The sequence below is a fragment of the Phasianus colchicus genome, chromosome 40, assembly GCF_987193195.1.
Source record: "Phasianus colchicus chromosome 40, bPhaCol1.hap1.1, whole genome shotgun sequence".
NCBI lineage: Eukaryota > Metazoa > Chordata > Aves > Galliformes > Phasianidae > Phasianus > Phasianus colchicus.
In genome coordinates this window covers 1,003,440-1,020,100 of record NC_143475.1, presented here as the reverse complement: position 1 = coordinate 1,020,100, position 16,661 = coordinate 1,003,440, and the positions used below count along the sequence as shown (strand labels likewise).

Sequence of the window (16,661 nt, the reverse complement as noted above, 5' to 3'; positions counted from 1 at the left end):
CCCCATAGTGACCCCAAACCCCCCCCAGACCCCCTAGATCCCACCACCACCTCCCATAGCGACCCCAAACCCCCCCTAAACCCCCTCACCACCCTTCCAGCTGACCCCAAACCCCCCCTAGACCCCCTCACCACCCCCCATAGTGACCCCAAACCCCCCCCAGACCCCCTAGATCCCACCACCACCTCCCATAGCGACCCCAAACCCCCCCTAAACCCCCTCACCACCCTTCCAGCTGACCCCAAACCCCCCCTAGACCCCCTCACCACCCCCCATAGTGACCCCAAACCCCCCCCAGACCCCCTAGATCCCACCACCACCTCCCATAGCGACCCCAAACCCCCCCTAAACCCCCTCACCACCCTTCCAGCTGACCCCAAACCCCCCCTAGACCCCCTCACCACCCCCCATAGCGACCCCAAACCCCCCCCGGACCCCCCCTCCACCCCTCCCGCTCCCTCCCCCCCACCCTCCACCGCCTCCCCCCGCCCCTCCCCACCGTTCCCCTGCCCTTCCTGCCCCAAATCCTACACCACCCTCTCCAAACTGGCCATCCACCAACGTTCCCATACCGGCGAACGTCCTTTTTCCTGCCCCGATTGTCCCAAATCGTTCGCCGATCCGTCCGTCTATCGCAAACATTGCCGTGCCCACGCCGGCCATCGCCCTCACCGTTGCGCCGCCTGTCCCAAAGCTTACGTGGAAAGGAAAGACCTCCACAACCACCAACGTTCCCATACCGGGGAGAGGCCGTACCTCTGTTCTGAATGCGGCAAAAGCTTCGGCCGCTCGTCCTCCTTGGCTTGCCACCAGCGCATCCACGCTCACCGCAAACCCTACGGCTGCGGCGTCTGCGGCAAAGCCTTCACCCAACTCTCCTCTTACCAAAGCCACCAACGCGTCCACACCGGCGAAAGACCTTTTTTATGCCCCCAATGCGGGAGGATGTTTTCGGATCCTTCCAGCTACCGGCGGCACCAGCGAGCCCATCAAGGGGTCAAGCCGTACGGATGCAGCGAATGCGGCAAAGCTTTCAGGCAGCCGGCCGATTTGGCTCTGCATCGCCGGAGTCACACCGGGGAAAGGCCTTGGAGGTGCGGGGAGTGCGGCAAAGCTTACAAAGCCTCGTGGGATCTGAAAAGGCACCGCTTGAGTCACAGCGGGGAGAGGCCTTGGAGATGCGGGGAATGCGGGAAGGGATTCGGGGAGAGGGCGGCGTTGGGGAAGCATTGGAGGACGCATTCGGGAGAACGGCCCTACAGCTGCGGGAGGTGTGGGAAGGGATTCGGGGGAGCATCCGGGCTCAGGAAGCACGAGAGGACGCACGGGAAGGGGGAGGAAGGGGGCAAGATGGCGGACGACGTGGGGGGTGGTGCTGGGGGGGGTCCTTTTGGGCGCGGAACGGGCGACGGGGGGCAAGTCGGCGGCGGTGGGGTCAGCGGTGGTCAACCTGGGGCCAATATGGCCGCCAGCGTGGGTCATGACGTTGGAGGTGCCAATATGGCCGCCAGCGGCCAACCTGGACCTAATATGGCCGCCAACGTGGGTCATGACGTTGGAGGCGCCAATATGGCTGCCAGTGGCCAACCTGGACCTAATATGGCCGCCAACGTTGGTCATGACATTGGAGGCGCCAATATGGCCACCAACATTGGTCATGACATTGGAGGCGCCAATATGGCCGCCAGTGGCCAACCTAGACCTAATATGGCCGCCAGTGGCCAATCTGGACCTAATATGGCCGCCATTGGACAGCTTGGACGCAGTATGGCCGCCAGTGGCCAACCTGGACTTAATATGGCCACCAATGTTGGTCATGACATTGGAGGCGCCAATGTGGCTGCCAGTGGTCAACCTGGACCTAATATGGCCGCCATTGGACAGCTCGGACACAATATGGCTGCCAGTGGCCAACCCGGACCTAATATGGCCACCAATGGCCAATCTGGACCTAATATGGCCACCAAAGCTGGTCACGACATCGGAGGCCCCAGTATGGCTGCCGGTGGCCAGTCTGGACCTAACATGGCCACCATTGGGCAGCTTGAACACAATATGGCTGCCAGTGGCCAACCCAGCCCCAGTATGGCTGCCATCAGCCCCAATAAGGACACCATTGGCCCCAATAGGGACGGTCCCAATATGGCCGCCATCAGCCTCAATATGGCGGCCAATAGCCCCAATAGGGGCATCATGAACCCCAATATGGCCGCCATCAGCACTAATAGGGATGGCCCCAATATGGCGGCCAACAGCCCCAATATGGCGGCCATCAATCCCGATATGGCCGCCATCAACCCCAATAGGGACGGTCCCAATATGGCGGCCACCAGCCCCAATATGGCCGCCATCAACCCCAATATGGCCGCCATCAGCACTAATAGGGACAGCCCCAATATGGCAGCCATCAACCCCAATATGGCGGCCACCAGCCCCAATATGGCCGCCATCAGCACTAATAGGGACGGCCCCAATATGGCAGCCATCAACCCCAATATGGCAGCCATCAACCCCAATATGGCGGCCACCAGCCCCAATATGGCGACCATCAACCCCAATATGGCGGCCACCAGCTCCAATATGGCCGCCATCAGCACTACTAGGGACGGCCCCAATATGGCGGCCACCAGCCCCAATATGGCGGCCACCAGCGGCCCCTTCCGCTGCCCGCTCTGCCCCAAAAGCTTCGGGATGAAGGCGGGGCTTCGCCGCCACCAGCGCCGCCATGGCCACGCCCCCTCCGCCCAGACCACGCCCACCGGGGAGGAGGCGGGGCTTCGTTTAGGCCACGCCCCTTCCGGCCCCCCATAGGGCGGTGTTGGCTCCGCCCACTGCCGGTGCAAATAAAGGGACGGAGGCCGCGTGGCTGCTCTTCCGTGTCACCATCGTGTGTTATCGCGTGTTATTGCGTGTTATCGCGTGTGCAACGGCTCACCACCGCGTGTCGTCACGTGCTATCACGTGTTATTGCATGTCATCGCGTGTTATCGCATGTTATCGTGTGTTATCGCATGTTATCGCGTGCTATTGCGTGTCCAATGTGTCACCACTGCGTGTTGACATGTGTTATCATGTTTTATTGTGTGTCGTCGCGTGTTATTGCATGTGATCACGTGTTGTCATGTTTTATCGCGTGTCGTCGCGTGTTATTGCATGTGATCACGTGTTATCACGTGTTATCATGTGTCCAATGTGTCGTCATCACGTGTCATCACGTTACTGCATGTCATCACGTGTCACCGCGTGTCGTGTCGTCGCGTGTCATCACGTGATATTGCATGTCACTGCATGTCATTGCGTGTCGTCATGTCCTCCATGTCACCCTCGCATGTCATTGTGTGTCATTGCGTGTCATCGCGTGTCGTCACGTCCTCCATGTCACCATCGCATGTCGCCACGTGTTATCGCGTGTCAGCGCGTGTCACTGTGTGTCGTCACATGTCGCCGTCGTGTGTCATCGTGTCCTCCGTGTCACCGTTGCATGTCATTGCGTGTCACTGCGTGTCAGTGCCATCACGTGTCATCACGTGTCGTCGTGTGTCATCATGTGCTCTGTGTCGCTGCGTGTCACGCTGAGATGGGGAAACACGTGTCACATGACACGGGATTCATGTGTCACGTGACGTGGGATCCATGTGTCATGCTGACATGGCATCCATGTGTCACATGACGTGGGATCTATGTGTCACATGACACGGGATCCATGTGCCACGTGACACGGGACACACGTGTCACACCGAGATGGGATCCATGCGTCCATTCGTCCTACTTCCGGTCCCTGCCCCTATTCTGACGTCACTTCCGGTTTCACCCCATCGGAACCCTTGAAAACAGTCTTGAGTTCTGCGCATGCGCCGCGCTGTTCCATAGCGACCGGGCGACACTTCCGGGTTTTTAGTCCCGCCCACTAGCAACGGGGGCGGGGCAGGTTAGCGGAGAGAGCGCCGATTGGCTGCTAGAGGAAAGGGGGAGGGGGCGTGGCCTGAAAGCTGAGCTCTGATTGGGCGGAGCGGAGACATCCGGAAACGGAACGGGAGCGGCGGTGCAGGGCGGTGAGTGGGGTCCGTGGGCTCTATGGGGTCTGTGGGGCTTTATGGGGTCCGTGGGGCTTTATGGGGTCTATGGGGCTCTATGGGGTCCATGGGGCTCTATGGGGTCCGTGGGCTCTATGGGGTCTGTGGGCTCTATGGGGCTTTATGGGGTCCGTGGGCTTTATGGGGTCCGTGGGGCTTTATGGGGTCTATGGGGCTCTATGGGGTCCGTGGGCTCTATGGGGTCCGTGGGGCTCTATGGGGTCTGTGGGGCTCTATGGGGTCTGGGGGGCTTTATGGGGTCTGTGGGCTCTATGGGGTCCATGGGGCTCTATGGGGTCCGTGGGCTCTATGGGGCCCTATGGGGTCCGTGGGCTCTATGGGGTCCGTGGGGCCCTATGGGGTCTGTGGGCTCTATGGGGTCTATGGGGTCCATGGGGCTTTATGGCGTCTATGGGGCTCTATGGGGTCCATGGGGCTCTATGGGGTCTGTGGGCTCTATGGGGTCTGTGGGGCTCTATGGGGTCTGGGGAGGTCTATGGGATCTGGGGGGCTTTATGGGGTCTATGGGGTCTATGGGGTCCATGGGGCTCTATGGGGTCTGTGGGGCTCTATGGGGTCCATGGGGCTCTATGGGGTCCGTGGGCTCTATGGGGTCCGTGGGGCTCTATGGGGTCTGTGGGGCTTTATGGGGTCTGTGGGGTCTATGGGGTCCATGGGGCTCTATGGGGTCCGTGGGCTCTATGGGGTCTATGGGGTCCGTGGGGCTTTATGGGGTCTATGGGGCTCTATGGGGTCCATGGGGCTCTATGGGGTCCGTGGGCTCTATGGGGTCTGTGGGCTCTATGGGGCTTTATGGGGTCCGTGGGCTTTATGGGGTCCGTGGGGCTTTATGGGGTCTATGGGGCTCTATGGGGTCCGTGGGCTCTATGGGGTCCGTGGGGCCCTATGGGGTCTGTGGGCTCTATGGGGTCTATGGGGTCCATTGGGCTTTATGGGGTCTGTGGTGCTTTATGGGTTCTATGGGGTCCGTGGCCTCTATGGGGTCCGTGGGGGTCCGTGGGCTCTGTGGGGTCTATGGGGTCTGTGGGGTTTTATGGGGTCTGTGGGCTCTATGGGGGCTGTGGGCTCTATGGGGTCTGTGGGGCTCTATGGGGTCTGGGGAGGTCTATGGGATCTGGGGGGCTTTATGGGGTCTATGGGGTCTATGGGGTCCATGGGGCTCTATGGGGTCTGTGGGGCTTTATGGGCTCTATGGGGCTCTATGGGGTCCGTGGGCTCTATGGGGTCCGTGGGGCTCTATGGGGTCTGTGGGGCTCTGTGGGGTCTGTGGGGCTTTATGGGCTCTATGGGGTCTGTGGGGTTTTATGGGGTGTGTGGGACTTTATGGGCTCTATGGGTTCTGTGGGGCTCTATGGGGCTCTATGGGGTCTGTGGGTCTATGGGGTCTGTGGGGTCCGTGGGGCTCTGTGGGGTCTGTGGGCTCTATGGGGTCTGTGGGGTCCGTGGGGCTCTATGGGGTCCATGGGCTTTATGGGGTCCATGGGGCTCTATGGGCTCTTTGGGGTCTGTGGGGCTTTATGAGGTCTGTGGGGTCCGTGGGGCTCTGTGGGGTCCGTGGCCTCCATGGGGTGCATGGGGGTCTTTGGGGTCCGTGGGTCTGTGGGGTCTGTGGGGCTCTGTGGGGTCTGGGGGCTCTATGGGGTCTGGGGAGGTCTATGGGATCTGGGGGGCTTTATGGGGTCTATGGGGTCTGTGGGGGTCCGTGGGCTCTGTGGGGTCTATGGGGTCCATGGGGCTCTATGGGGTCTGTGGGGCTCTATGGGGTCTGGGGGCTCTATGGGGTCTGGGGAGGTCTATGGGATCTGGGGGGCTTTATGGGGTCTGTGAGGTCCATGGGGCTCTATGGGGTCTGTGGGCTCTATGGGGTCTGTGGGGTCCGTGGGCTGTATGGGGTCTGTGGGGCTCTATGGGGTCCATGGGCTTTATGGGGTCCATGGGGCTCTATGGGCTCTATGGGGTCTGTGGGCTCTATGGGGTCTGGGGGCTCTATGGGGTCTGGGGAGGTCTATGGGATCTGGGGGGCTTTATGGGGTCTGTGGGGTCTGTGGGCTCTATGGGGTCTGTGAGGTCCGTGGGGCTCTATGGGGTCCGTGGGCTCTATGGGGTCTGTGGGGGTCCGTGGGCTCTGTGGGGGTCTATGGGGTCTGTGGGGTTTTATGGGGTGTGTGGGGCTTTATGGGCTCTATGGGGTCCGTGGGCTCTATGGGGTCTATGGGGTCCATGGGGCTTTATGGGGTCTTTGGGCTTTATGGACTCTATGGGGTCTGTGGGGTTTTATGGGGTGTGTGGGACTTTATGGGCTCTATGGGTTCTGTGGGGCTCTATGGGGCTCTATGGGGTCTGTGGGGCTCTATGGGGTCTGTGGGGTCCGTGGGCTGTATGGGGTCCGTGGGGCTCTATGGGGTCCATGGGGCTCTATGGGCTGTTTGGGGTCTGTGGGGCTCTATCGGGTCCGTGGGCTTTATGGGGTCTGTGGGGCTCTATGGGGTCCGTGGGCTCTGTGGGGTCTGTGGGGGTCCGTGGGCTCTGTGGGGTCTATGGGGTCCGTGGGGCTCTATGGGGTCTGTGGGGCTCTATGGGGTCTGGGGAGCTCTATGGGATCTGGGGGGCTTTATGGGCTCTGTGGGGTCCGTGGGCTCTATGGGGTCTGTGGGGGTCCGTGGGCTCTGTGGGGTCTATGGGGTCTGTGGGGTTTTATGGGGTCTGTGGGGCTTTATGGGTTCTATGGGGTCCATGGCCTCTATGGGGTCCGTGGGCTCTGTGGGGTCTATGGGTCTGTGGGGCTTTATGGGCTCTATGGGGTCTGTGGGGCTCTATGGGGTCTATGGGGTCCATGGGGCTTTATGGGGTCTATGGGGCTTTAGGGGTTCTATGGGGTCCGTGGGCTCTGTGGGGTCTATGGGGTCTGTGGGGCTCTATGGGGTCTGTGGGGCTCTATGGGCTCTATGGGGTCTGTGGGTCTTTATGGGGTCTGGGGGGTTTTATGGGCTCTATGGGGTCCGTGGGCTCTATGGGGTGCATGGGGGTCTGTGGGGTCTATGGGGCTTTATGGGGTCCGTGGGGCTCTATGAGGCTTTATGGGGTCCGTGAGGCTTTATGGGGTCTGTGGGCTTTATGGGGTCTGTGGGGGTCTGTGGGCTTGATGGGGCTCTATGGGGTCTTTGGGCTCTATGAGGCTTTATGGGATCCGTGGGTTTTATGGGGTCCGTGGCCTCTATGGGGTCTGTGGGGGTCTGTGGTCTCTATGGGGCTCTGTAGTGGGATCCCTATGGGGTTTCTCTGTGCCCCTATGGGTTTCTGTAGGTCCCTATGGGGACATTGGGATCCTTATGGGATTCTGTGGGTCCCTGTGGGTCCCTGTGGGTCCCTATGGGTCCTTATGGGTCCCTATGGGGTTCTGTGGGTCCCTATGGGGATGTTGGGGTACTTATGGGGTTTTGTTGGTCCCTCTGGGTTTCTATGGGTCCCTATGGGGATATTGGGGTACTTATGGGGTTTTGTGGGTCCCTCTGGGTTTCTATGGGTCCCTATGGGGACGTTGGGGTCCCTATGGGGTTCTGTGGGTACATCTGCATTTCTATGGGTCCGTATGGGGACGTTGGGGTACTTATGGGGTTTTGTTGGTCCCTCTGGGTTTCTATGGGTCCCTCTGGGGACATTGGGGTCCCTATGGGATTCTATGGGTCCCTATGAGTTTCTATGGGTCTCTATGGGGACGTTGGGGTACTTTTGGGTTCTGTGGGTCCCTATGGGTCCCTATGGGACGTTGGGGTACTTACGGGTTTCTGTGGGTCCCTATGGGTTTCTATGGGTTCCTCTGAGCTTCTATGGGTTCTTATGGGACGTTGGGGTACTTATGGGGTTTCTATGGGTCCCTATAGGGACATTGGGGTGCTTTTGGGGTTCTGTGGTTCCCTGTGGGTTTTATGGGTCCCTATGGGGATGTTGGGGTACTTATGGGGTTTCTATGGGTCGCTCTCGGTTTCTATGGGTCTCTATGGGGACGTTGGGGTACTTATGGGGTTCTGTGGGTCCCTATGGGTCCCTATGGGGATGTTGGGGTACTTATGGGGTTCTGTGGGTCCCTCTGGGTTTCTGTGGGTCCCTCTGGGTTTCTATGGGTCCCTATAGGGATGTTGGGGTCCCTATGGGATTCTGTGGGTCCCTATGGGTTTCTATGGGTCTCTATGGGGACGTTGGGGTACTTTTGGGTTCTGTGGGTCCCTATGGGTCCCTATGGGGACGTTGTGGTACTTATGGGGTTCTGTGGGTCCCTATGGGGTTCTGTGGTTCCCTGTGGGTTTCTATGGGTCCCTATGGGGATGTTGGGGTCCCTATGGGATTCTGTGGGTCCCTATGGGTTTCTATGGGTCCCTATGGGGACGTTGTGGTACTTATGGGGTTCTGTGGGTCCCTATGGGGTTCTGTGGTTCCCTGTGGGTTTCTATGGGTCCCTATGGGGATGTTGGGGTCCCTATGGGATTCTGTGGGTCCCTATGGGTTTCTATGGGTTCCTATGGAGACATTGGGTTACTTATGGGGTTCTGTGGGTCCCTATGTGTTTCTATGCGTCCCTCTGGGTTTCTATGGGTCCCTATTGGGGCACTGGGGTACTTATGGGGTTTTGTGGGTCCCTCTGGGTTTCTATGGGTCCCTATGGGGATGTTGGGGTCCCTATGGGATTCTATGGGTCCCTGTGGGTTTCTATGGGTTCCTATGAAGACGTTGGGTCCCTATGGGGTTCTGTGGGTCTCTATGGGGTTCTGTGGGTCCCTATGTGTTTCTATGGGTTCCTCTGGGTTTCTATGGGTCTCTATGGGGTTCTGTGGGTCCCTATGGGGTTCTGTGGGTCCCTCTGGGTTTCTACGGGTCCCTCTGGGTTTGTATGGGTCCCTATGGGACGTTGGGGTCCCTATGGGGTTCTGTGGGTCCCTATGGGGTTCTGTGGGTCCCTCTGGGTTTCTACGGGTCCCTCTGGGTTTCTATGGGTCCCTATGGGGACATTGGGGTACTTATGGGGTTCTGTGGGTCCCTATGGGTTTCTATGGGTTCCTCTGAGCTTCTATGGGTCCCTATGGGACGTTGGGGTACTTATGGGGTTTCTATGGGTCCCTATGGGACGTTGGGGTCCCTATGGGGTTCTGTGGGTCCCTATGGGGTTCTGTGGGTCCCTCTGGGTTTCTATGGGTCCCTATGGGGACGTTGGGGTACTTATGGGGTTCCGTGGGTCCCTATGGGGACATTGGGACCCCTATGGATTTCTAGGGGTCCCTATGGGTTTCTCTGGGTCCTTATGGGGCCGTGTGGGTCCCACGGTGTCTCTTACAAACTCCCCGTCCCCACAGATCCCATGGCGGAGGAGGACCCCGATGGGCGCCGGGAGGTCGCAGTGGGGAGGGGTCCCCCGGGTGGGGGTGGGGGTCCCCTGGCCCTGCTGAAGGCTCGGGCGCTCGATGTCACCTTCGAGGTTGGGGACGACTACGAGGTCATCGAAACCATCGGAACCGGAGCTTATGGGGTCGTCAGCTCGGCCCGGAGAAGGGACACCGGTGAGGGGGGTCCCTTTGGGGTCATTTGGGGTCCCTATGGGGTCGGTTGGGGTCCCGATGGGGTCGGTTGGGGTCCCTTTGGGGTCGGTTGGGGTCCCTATGGGGTCGTTTGGGGTCCTTATGGGGTCGGTTGGGGTCCGTATAGGGTGGTTTGGGGTCCCTTTGGGGTCATTTGGGGTCCCTATGGGGTCGGTTCGGGTCCTTATGGGGTCGGTTCAGGTCCTTATGAAGTCGGTTGGGGTCCCTATAAGGTGGTTTGGGGTCCCTTTGGGGTCGGTTGGGGTCCCTTTGGTGTCGGTTGGGGTCCCTATGGGGTCGGTTCGGGTCCTTATGAGGTCGGTTGGGGTCCCTATGGGGTCGGTTCGGGTCCCTATGGGGTCGGTTCGGGTCCTTATGGGGTCGGTTCGGATCCTTATGAGGTCGGTTGGGGTCCCTTTGGGGTCGGTTGGGGTCGCTATGGGGTCGGTTGGGGTCCCTTTGGGGTCGGTTGGGGTCCCTATGGGGTCGGTTCGGGTCCCTATGGGGTCGGTTCGGGTCCCTATGGGGTCGGTTCGGGTCCTTATGGGGTCGGTTCGGGTCCTTATGAGGTCGGTTCGGGTCCCTTTGGGGTCGGTTGGGGTCGCTATGGGGTCGGTTGGGGTCCCTTTGGGGTCGGTTCGGGTCCTTATGGGGTTGGTTGGGGTCCCTTTGGGGTCGGTTTGGGTCCCTATGGGGTCAATTGGGGTCCCTGTGGGGTCGGTTGGGGCCCCTATGGGGTCGCTTGGGATCCCTATGGGGTTGTTTGGGGTCCCTTTGGGGTCGATTCTGGTCCTTATGGGGTCGGTTGGGGTCCCTATAAGGTGGTTTGGGGTCCCTTTGGGGTCATTTGGGGTCCCTATGGGGTCGTTTGGGGTCCTTATGGGGTCGGTTGGGGTCCCTATAAGGTGGTTTGGGGTCCCTATTGGGTTGCTTGGGGTCCCTATGGGGTCGGTTGGGGTCCTTATAGGGTTGTTTGGGGTCCCTGTAAGGTGGTTTGGGGTCCTTATGGGGTCGGTTGGGGTCCCTTTGGGGTCGGTTGGGGTCCTTATGGGGTTGGTTGGGGTCCCTATAAGGTGGTTTGGGGTCCCTTTGGGGTCGGTTGGGGTCCCTTTGGGGTCAGTTGTGGTCCCTTTGGGGTCGGTTGGGGTCCCTATAAGGTGGTTTGGGGTCCCTTTGGGGTCGTTTGGGGTCCCTATGGGGTCGGTTGGGGTCCTTATGGGGTTGTTTGGGGTCCCTATAAGGTGGTTTGAGGTCCCTATGGGCTCGGTTGTGGTCCTTATGGGGTCGGTTGGGGTCCCTTTGGGGTCGGTTCGGGTCCTTATGGGGTCGGTTGGGGTCCCTATGGGGTCAGTTGTGGTCCCTTTGGGGTCGGTTGGGGTCCCTATGGGGTCGGTTGGGGTCCCTATGGGGACGGTTCAGGTCCTTATGAAGTCGGTTGGGGTCCCTATAAGGTGGTTTGGGGTCCCTTTGGGGTCGGTTGGGGTCCCTATGGGGTCGGTTCGGGTCCTTATGAGGTCGTTTGGGGTCCCTTTGGGGTCGTTTGGGGTCCCTATGGGGTCGGTTGGGGTCCTTATGGGGTCGGTTCGGGTCCTTATGAGGTCGGTTGGGGTCCCTTTGGGGTCGGTTGGGGTCCCTTTGGGGTCGGTTCGGGTCCTTATGGGGTTGGTTGGGGTCCCTTTGGGGTCATTTGGGGTCCCTATGGGGTCGGTTCGGGTCCTTATGGGGTCGGTTCGGGTCCTTATGAGGTCGGTTGGGGTCCTTATGAGGTCGGTTGAGGTCGCTATGGGGTCGGTTGGGGTCCGTTTGGGGTCGGTTCGGGTCCTTATGGGGTTGGTTGGGGTCCCTATAAGGTGGTTTGGGGTCCCTATGGGGTCGGTTCGGGTCCTTATGGGGTCGGTTCGGGTCCTTATGAGGTCGGTTGGGGTCCCTTTGGGGTCGGTTGAGGTCGCTATGGGGTCGGTTGGGGTCGCTATGGGGTCGGTTGGGGTCCCTTTGGGGTCGGTTCGGGTCCTTATGGGGTCGGTTGGGGTCCCTATAAGGTGGTTTGGGGTCCCTATGGGGTTGCTTGGGGTCCCTATGGGGTCATTTGGGGTCCTTATGGGGTTGGTTGGGGTCCCTATGGGGTCGGTTGGGGTCCCTATAAGGTGGTTTGGGGTCCCTGTGGGGTTGGTTGGGGTCCTTATGGGGTCGGTTTGGGTCCCTTTGGGGTCGGTTCGGGTCCTTATGCGGTCGGTTGGGGTCCCTTTGGGGTCGGTTGGGGTCCCTATGGGGTCATTTGGGGTCCTTATGGGGTCGGTTGGGGTCCTCATGGGGTCGTTTGGGGTCCCTATGGGGTCGGTTGGGGTCCCTATGGGGTTGGTTGGGGTCCTTATGGGGTTGGTTGGGGTCCCTATGGGGTCGGTTGGGGTCCCTATAAGGTGGTTTGGGGTCCCTGTGGGGTCGGTTGGGGTCCCTATGGGGTCGTTTGGGGTCCTTATGGGGTCGGTTGGGGTCCGTATAGGGTGGTTTGGGGTCTCTTTGGGGTCATTTGGGGTCCCTATGGGGTCGGTTGGGGTCCTTATGGGGTCGGTTCGGGTCCTTATGAGGTCGGTTGGGGTCCCTTTGGGGTCGGTTGGGGTCGCTATGGGGTCGGTTGGGGTCCCTTTGGGGTCGGTTCGGGTCCTTATGGGGTTGGTTTGGGTCCCTTTGGGGTCGGTTTGGGTCCCTATGGGGTCAATTGGGGTCCCTGTGGGGTCGGTTGGGGTCCCTGTGGGGTCGGTTGGGGTCCCTATGGGGTCGCTTGGGATCCCTATGGGGTTGTTTGGGGTCCCTATGGGGTCGATTCTGGTCCTTATGGGGTCGGTTGGGGTCCCTATAAGGTGGTTTGGGGTCCCTATGGGGTCATTTGGGGTCCCTATGGGGTCGTTTGGGGTCCTTATGGGGTCGGTTGGGGTCCGTATAAGGTGGTTTGGGGTCCCTTTGGGGTCGTTTGGGGTCCCTATGGGGTCGGTTGGGGTCCTTATGGGGTTGGTTGGGGTCCCTATAAGGTGGTTTGGGGTCTTTATGGGGTTGTTTGGGGTCCCTATGGGGTCGGTTGGGGTCCTTATGGGGTTGGCCAGGTCCTTACAGGGTCTCCCAGGTCCCCATGGGGTCGGTTGGGGTCCCTATGGGGGCAGTTGTAGTCCTTATGGGGTTGGTTGGGTCCTTACAGGGTCACCCAGGTCTCTATAGGGTTGGTTGGGGTCCCTATGGGGTCGGTTGGGGTCCTTATGGGGTTGGTTGGGTCCTTACAGGGTCACCCAGGTCTCTATAGGGTTGGTTGGGGTCCCTATGGGGTCGGTTGGGGTCCTTATGGGGTTGGTTGGGTCCTTACAGGGTCACCCAGGTCTCTATAGGGTTGGTTGGGGTCCCTATGGGGTCGGTTGGGGTCCTTATGGGGTTGGTCAGGTCCTTACACGGTCACCCAGGTCCCTATGCGGTTGGTCGGGTCCTTACGAGGTCAGTTGGGTCCCAATGGGGTCAATTGGGTCCCAATGGGGTCAGTTGGGTCCCAATGGGGTCCTCTGGCTTCCTATGGGGTCGGTTGGGTCCCAGTGGGGTCGGTTGGGTCCCAATGGGGTCAGTTGGGTCCCAATGGGGTCACATGGTTTCCTTTGGGGTCACCTGGGTCCCAGTGGGGTCCGTTGGGTCCCAATGGGGTCAGTTGAGTTCCAATGGGGTCAGTTGGGTCCCAATGGGGTCACCAGACTTCCTACAGGGGCCGTTGGGCCCTAATGGGATCGGTTGGGTCCCAGTGGGGTCGGTTGGGTCCCAGTGGGGTCAGTTGAGTCCCAATGGGGTCATTTGGGTCCCAATGGGGTCCTCTGGCTTCCTATGGGGTCAGTTGGGTCCCAGTGCGGTTGGTCGGGTCCCAATGGGGTCAGCTGGCTTCCTTTGGGGTCCGTTGGGTCCCAATGGGATCAGTTGGGTCCCAGTGGGGTCGGTTGGGTCCCAATGGGGTCAATTGGGTCCCAATGGGGTCAGTTGGGTTGCAATGGGATCAGTTGAGTCCCAATGGGGTCACTTGGCTTTGTATGGGGTCGGTTGGGTCCCAATGGGGTCAATTGGGTCCCAATGGGGTCAGTTGAGTCCCAATGGGATCAGTTGGGTCCCAATGGGGTCACGTGGTTTCCTTTGGGGTCACCTGGGTCCCAGTGGGGTCAGTTGAGTCCCAATGGGGTCTATTGGGTCCCAATGGGGTCAGTTGGGTCCCAATGGGGTCCTCTGGCTTCCTATGGGGTCAGTTGGGTCCCAGTGGGATCAGTTGGGTCCCAATGGGGTCTATTGGGTCCCAGTGGGGTCAGTTGGGTCCCAGTGGGGTCAGTTGAGTCCCAATGGGGTCTGTTGGGTCCCAATGGGGTCGGTTGGGTCCTAATGGGGTCACCAGACTTCCTATGGGGTCAGTTGGGTCCCAGTGGGGTCTGTTGAGTTCCAATGGGGTCCGTTGGCTCCCAATGGGTCCTATGGGATCACCCAACCGATTCGGCGCCGGCGTTTCGGTTCCAGGGCAGCCGGTGGCCATCAAGAAAATCCCGAACGCCTTCGACGTGGTGACCAACGCCAAGAGGACCCTGAGGGAGCTGAAAATCCTCAAACACTTCAAACACGACAACATCATCGGGATCAAAGACATCCTGAGGCCCGCCGGGCCCTACGGGGAGTTCCGCTCCGTGTGCGTGGCAGGGAGGGGGGCAGCGGGGGGGTTGGGGGGTGGTGGGACACGTGGGGTGGGGGTGGGACCCATGGGGTGGAGGTGGGACCCATGGGGTGGTGATGGAGCACATGGGGTGGAGGTGGAACCCATAGGGACGGCATTTGGGGTCACCTGGGGCCCATGGGGTGGAGGTGGGACCCATAAGGATGGCATTTGGGGTCACCTGGGGCCATGCGGTGGTGGTGGAAGCTGTGGGGTGGAGGTGGGACCTATAGGGTGGAGGTGGGACCTATGGGGTGGAGGTGGGACCTATAGGGACGTCATTTGGGGTCACCTGGGGCCGTGGGGTGGAGGTGGAAGCTGTGGGGTGGAGGTGGGACCCATAGGGACGTCATTTGGGGTCACCTGGGGCCCATGGGGTGGAGGTGGGACCCATGGGGTGGAGATGGGACCCATGGGGTGGTGATGGAGCGCATGGGGTGTAGGTGGGACCCATGGGGTGGAGGTGGGACCTATAGGGACGTCATTTGGGGTCACTTGGGGCCTATGGGGTGGAGGTGGGACCCATGGGGTGGAAGTGGGACCTATGGGGTGGAGGTGGAACCCATGGGACGTCATTTGGGGTCCTATGGGGCTGTGGGGTGGAGGTGGGACCCATGGGGTGGTGTTGGGACCCATGGGGTGGAGGTGGGACCTATGGGGTGGAGGTGGGACCCATGGGGTGGTGTTGGGACCCATGGGGTGGTGTTGGGACCCATGGGGTGGAGGTGGAACCCATGGGGTGGCGGTGGAGCACATGGGGTGGAGGTGGAACCCATAGGGACGGCATTTGGGGTCACCTGGGGCCCATGGGGTGGAGGTGGGACCCATGGGGTGGAGTTGGGACCCGTGGGGTGGAGGTGGAGCCCATGGGGTGGAGGTGGGACCCATGGGGTGGATGTGGGACCCATAGGGTGGAGGTGGGACCTATAGGGACGTCATTTGGGGTCACCTGGGGCCATGGGGTGGTGGTGGGACCCATGGGGTGGTGGTGGGACCCATGGGGTGGAGGTGGGACCCATGGGGTGCAGGTGGGACCTATGGGGTGGAGGTGGAACCCGTAAGGACGGCATTTGGGGTCACCTGGGGCCATGCAGTGGTGGTGGAAGATGTGGGGTGGAGGTGGGACCTATAGGGTGGAGGTGGGACCCATGGGGTGGTGATGGAGCACATGGGGTGGAGGTGGAACCCATAGGGACGGCATTTGGGGTCACCTGGGGCCCATGGGGTGGAGGTGGGACCCATGGGGTGGAGTTGGGACCCATGGGGTGGAGTTGGGACCCGTGGGGTGGAGGTGGGACCTGTGGGGTGGAGGTGGGACCTATAGGGATGTCATTTGGGGTCCTATGGGGCTGTGGGGTGGAGGTGGGACCCATGGGGTGGAGGTGGGACCCATGGGGTGGAGGTGGAGCCCATGGGGTGGAGGTGGGACCTATGGGGTGTAGGTGGGACCCATGGGGTGGAGGTGGAGCCCATGGGGTGGAGGTGGGACCCATAGGGACGTCATTTGGGGTCACCTGGGGCCATGGGGTGGAGGTGGAAGCTGTGGGGTGGAGGTGGGACACGTGGGGTGGGGGTGGAGTCCATGGGGTGGAGGAGGGACCCATAGGGACGGCATTTGGGGTCACCTGGGGCCATGGGGTGGTGGTGGAAGCCGTGGGGTGGAGGTGGGACCCATGGGGTGGAGGTGGAGCCCATGGGGTGGAGATGGGACCCATGGGGTGGTGATGGAGCACATGGGGTGGAGGTGGAACCCATAGGGACGGCATTTGGGGTCACCTGGGACCCATGGGGTGGAGGTGGGACCCATGGGGTGGAGGTGGGACCCATGGGATGGCATTTGGGGTCACCTGGGGCCATGCAGTGGTGGTGGAAGCTGTGGGGTGGAGGTGGGACCTATAGGGTGGAGGTGGGACCTATAGGGACGTCATTTGGGGTCACCTGGGGCCCATGGGGTGGAGGTGGGACCCGTGGGGTGGAGGTGGAGCCCTTGGTATGGAGATGGGACCCATGGGGTGGAGGTGGGACCCATAGGGACGTCATTTGGGGTCACCTGGGGCTGTGGCGTGGAGGTGGAACCCATAGGGTGGGTCCCCCCATTTCCCCCCCCCAGTTTTCCTCCCCCTTTCCTCCCCATTTCCGCCTCATACCAACATCATACCCCCAATTTCCCCCCCATTTCCCCCTCATTTCCTTCTACCCTTCCTGACCCCTTCCTTCCCATTTCCCCCCCATTTCCCCCCATTCCCCCCCCATTTCCCCCCCATTTCCCCCCACACCGACCCCATT

General features: G+C 60.8%; 2 protein-coding genes across 2 annotated transcripts in view; both read left to right on the top strand.

Moving 5' to 3' along the window:
* Window positions 1-475: 475 nt before the first annotated feature.
* Window positions 476-3,060, top strand: ZNF668 (zinc finger protein 668). Its single transcript, XM_031611881.2, has one exon. It carries the CDS (start codon window positions 946-948, stop codon window positions 2,809-2,811), a length of 1,866 nt encoding a protein of 621 aa, XP_031467741.2. The 5' UTR covers window positions 476-945; the 3' UTR covers window positions 2,812-3,060.
* Window positions 3,061-3,151: 91 nt separating this feature from the next.
* The window catches only part of LOC116240152 (uncharacterized), a 32,598-nt gene continuing 19,088 nt past the window's right edge, over window positions 3,152-16,661 (top strand). The window contains exons 1-3 of the mRNA XM_090130482.1: window positions 3,152-4,052; window positions 9,440-9,643; window positions 14,186-14,351. Of these exons, the coding sequence (XP_089986608.1) occupies window positions 9,445-9,643; window positions 14,186-14,351 (365 nt within the window). The 5' untranslated portion in view covers window positions 3,152-4,052; window positions 9,440-9,444. The remainder of the gene's footprint in view (window positions 4,053-9,439; window positions 9,644-14,185; window positions 14,352-16,661) is intronic.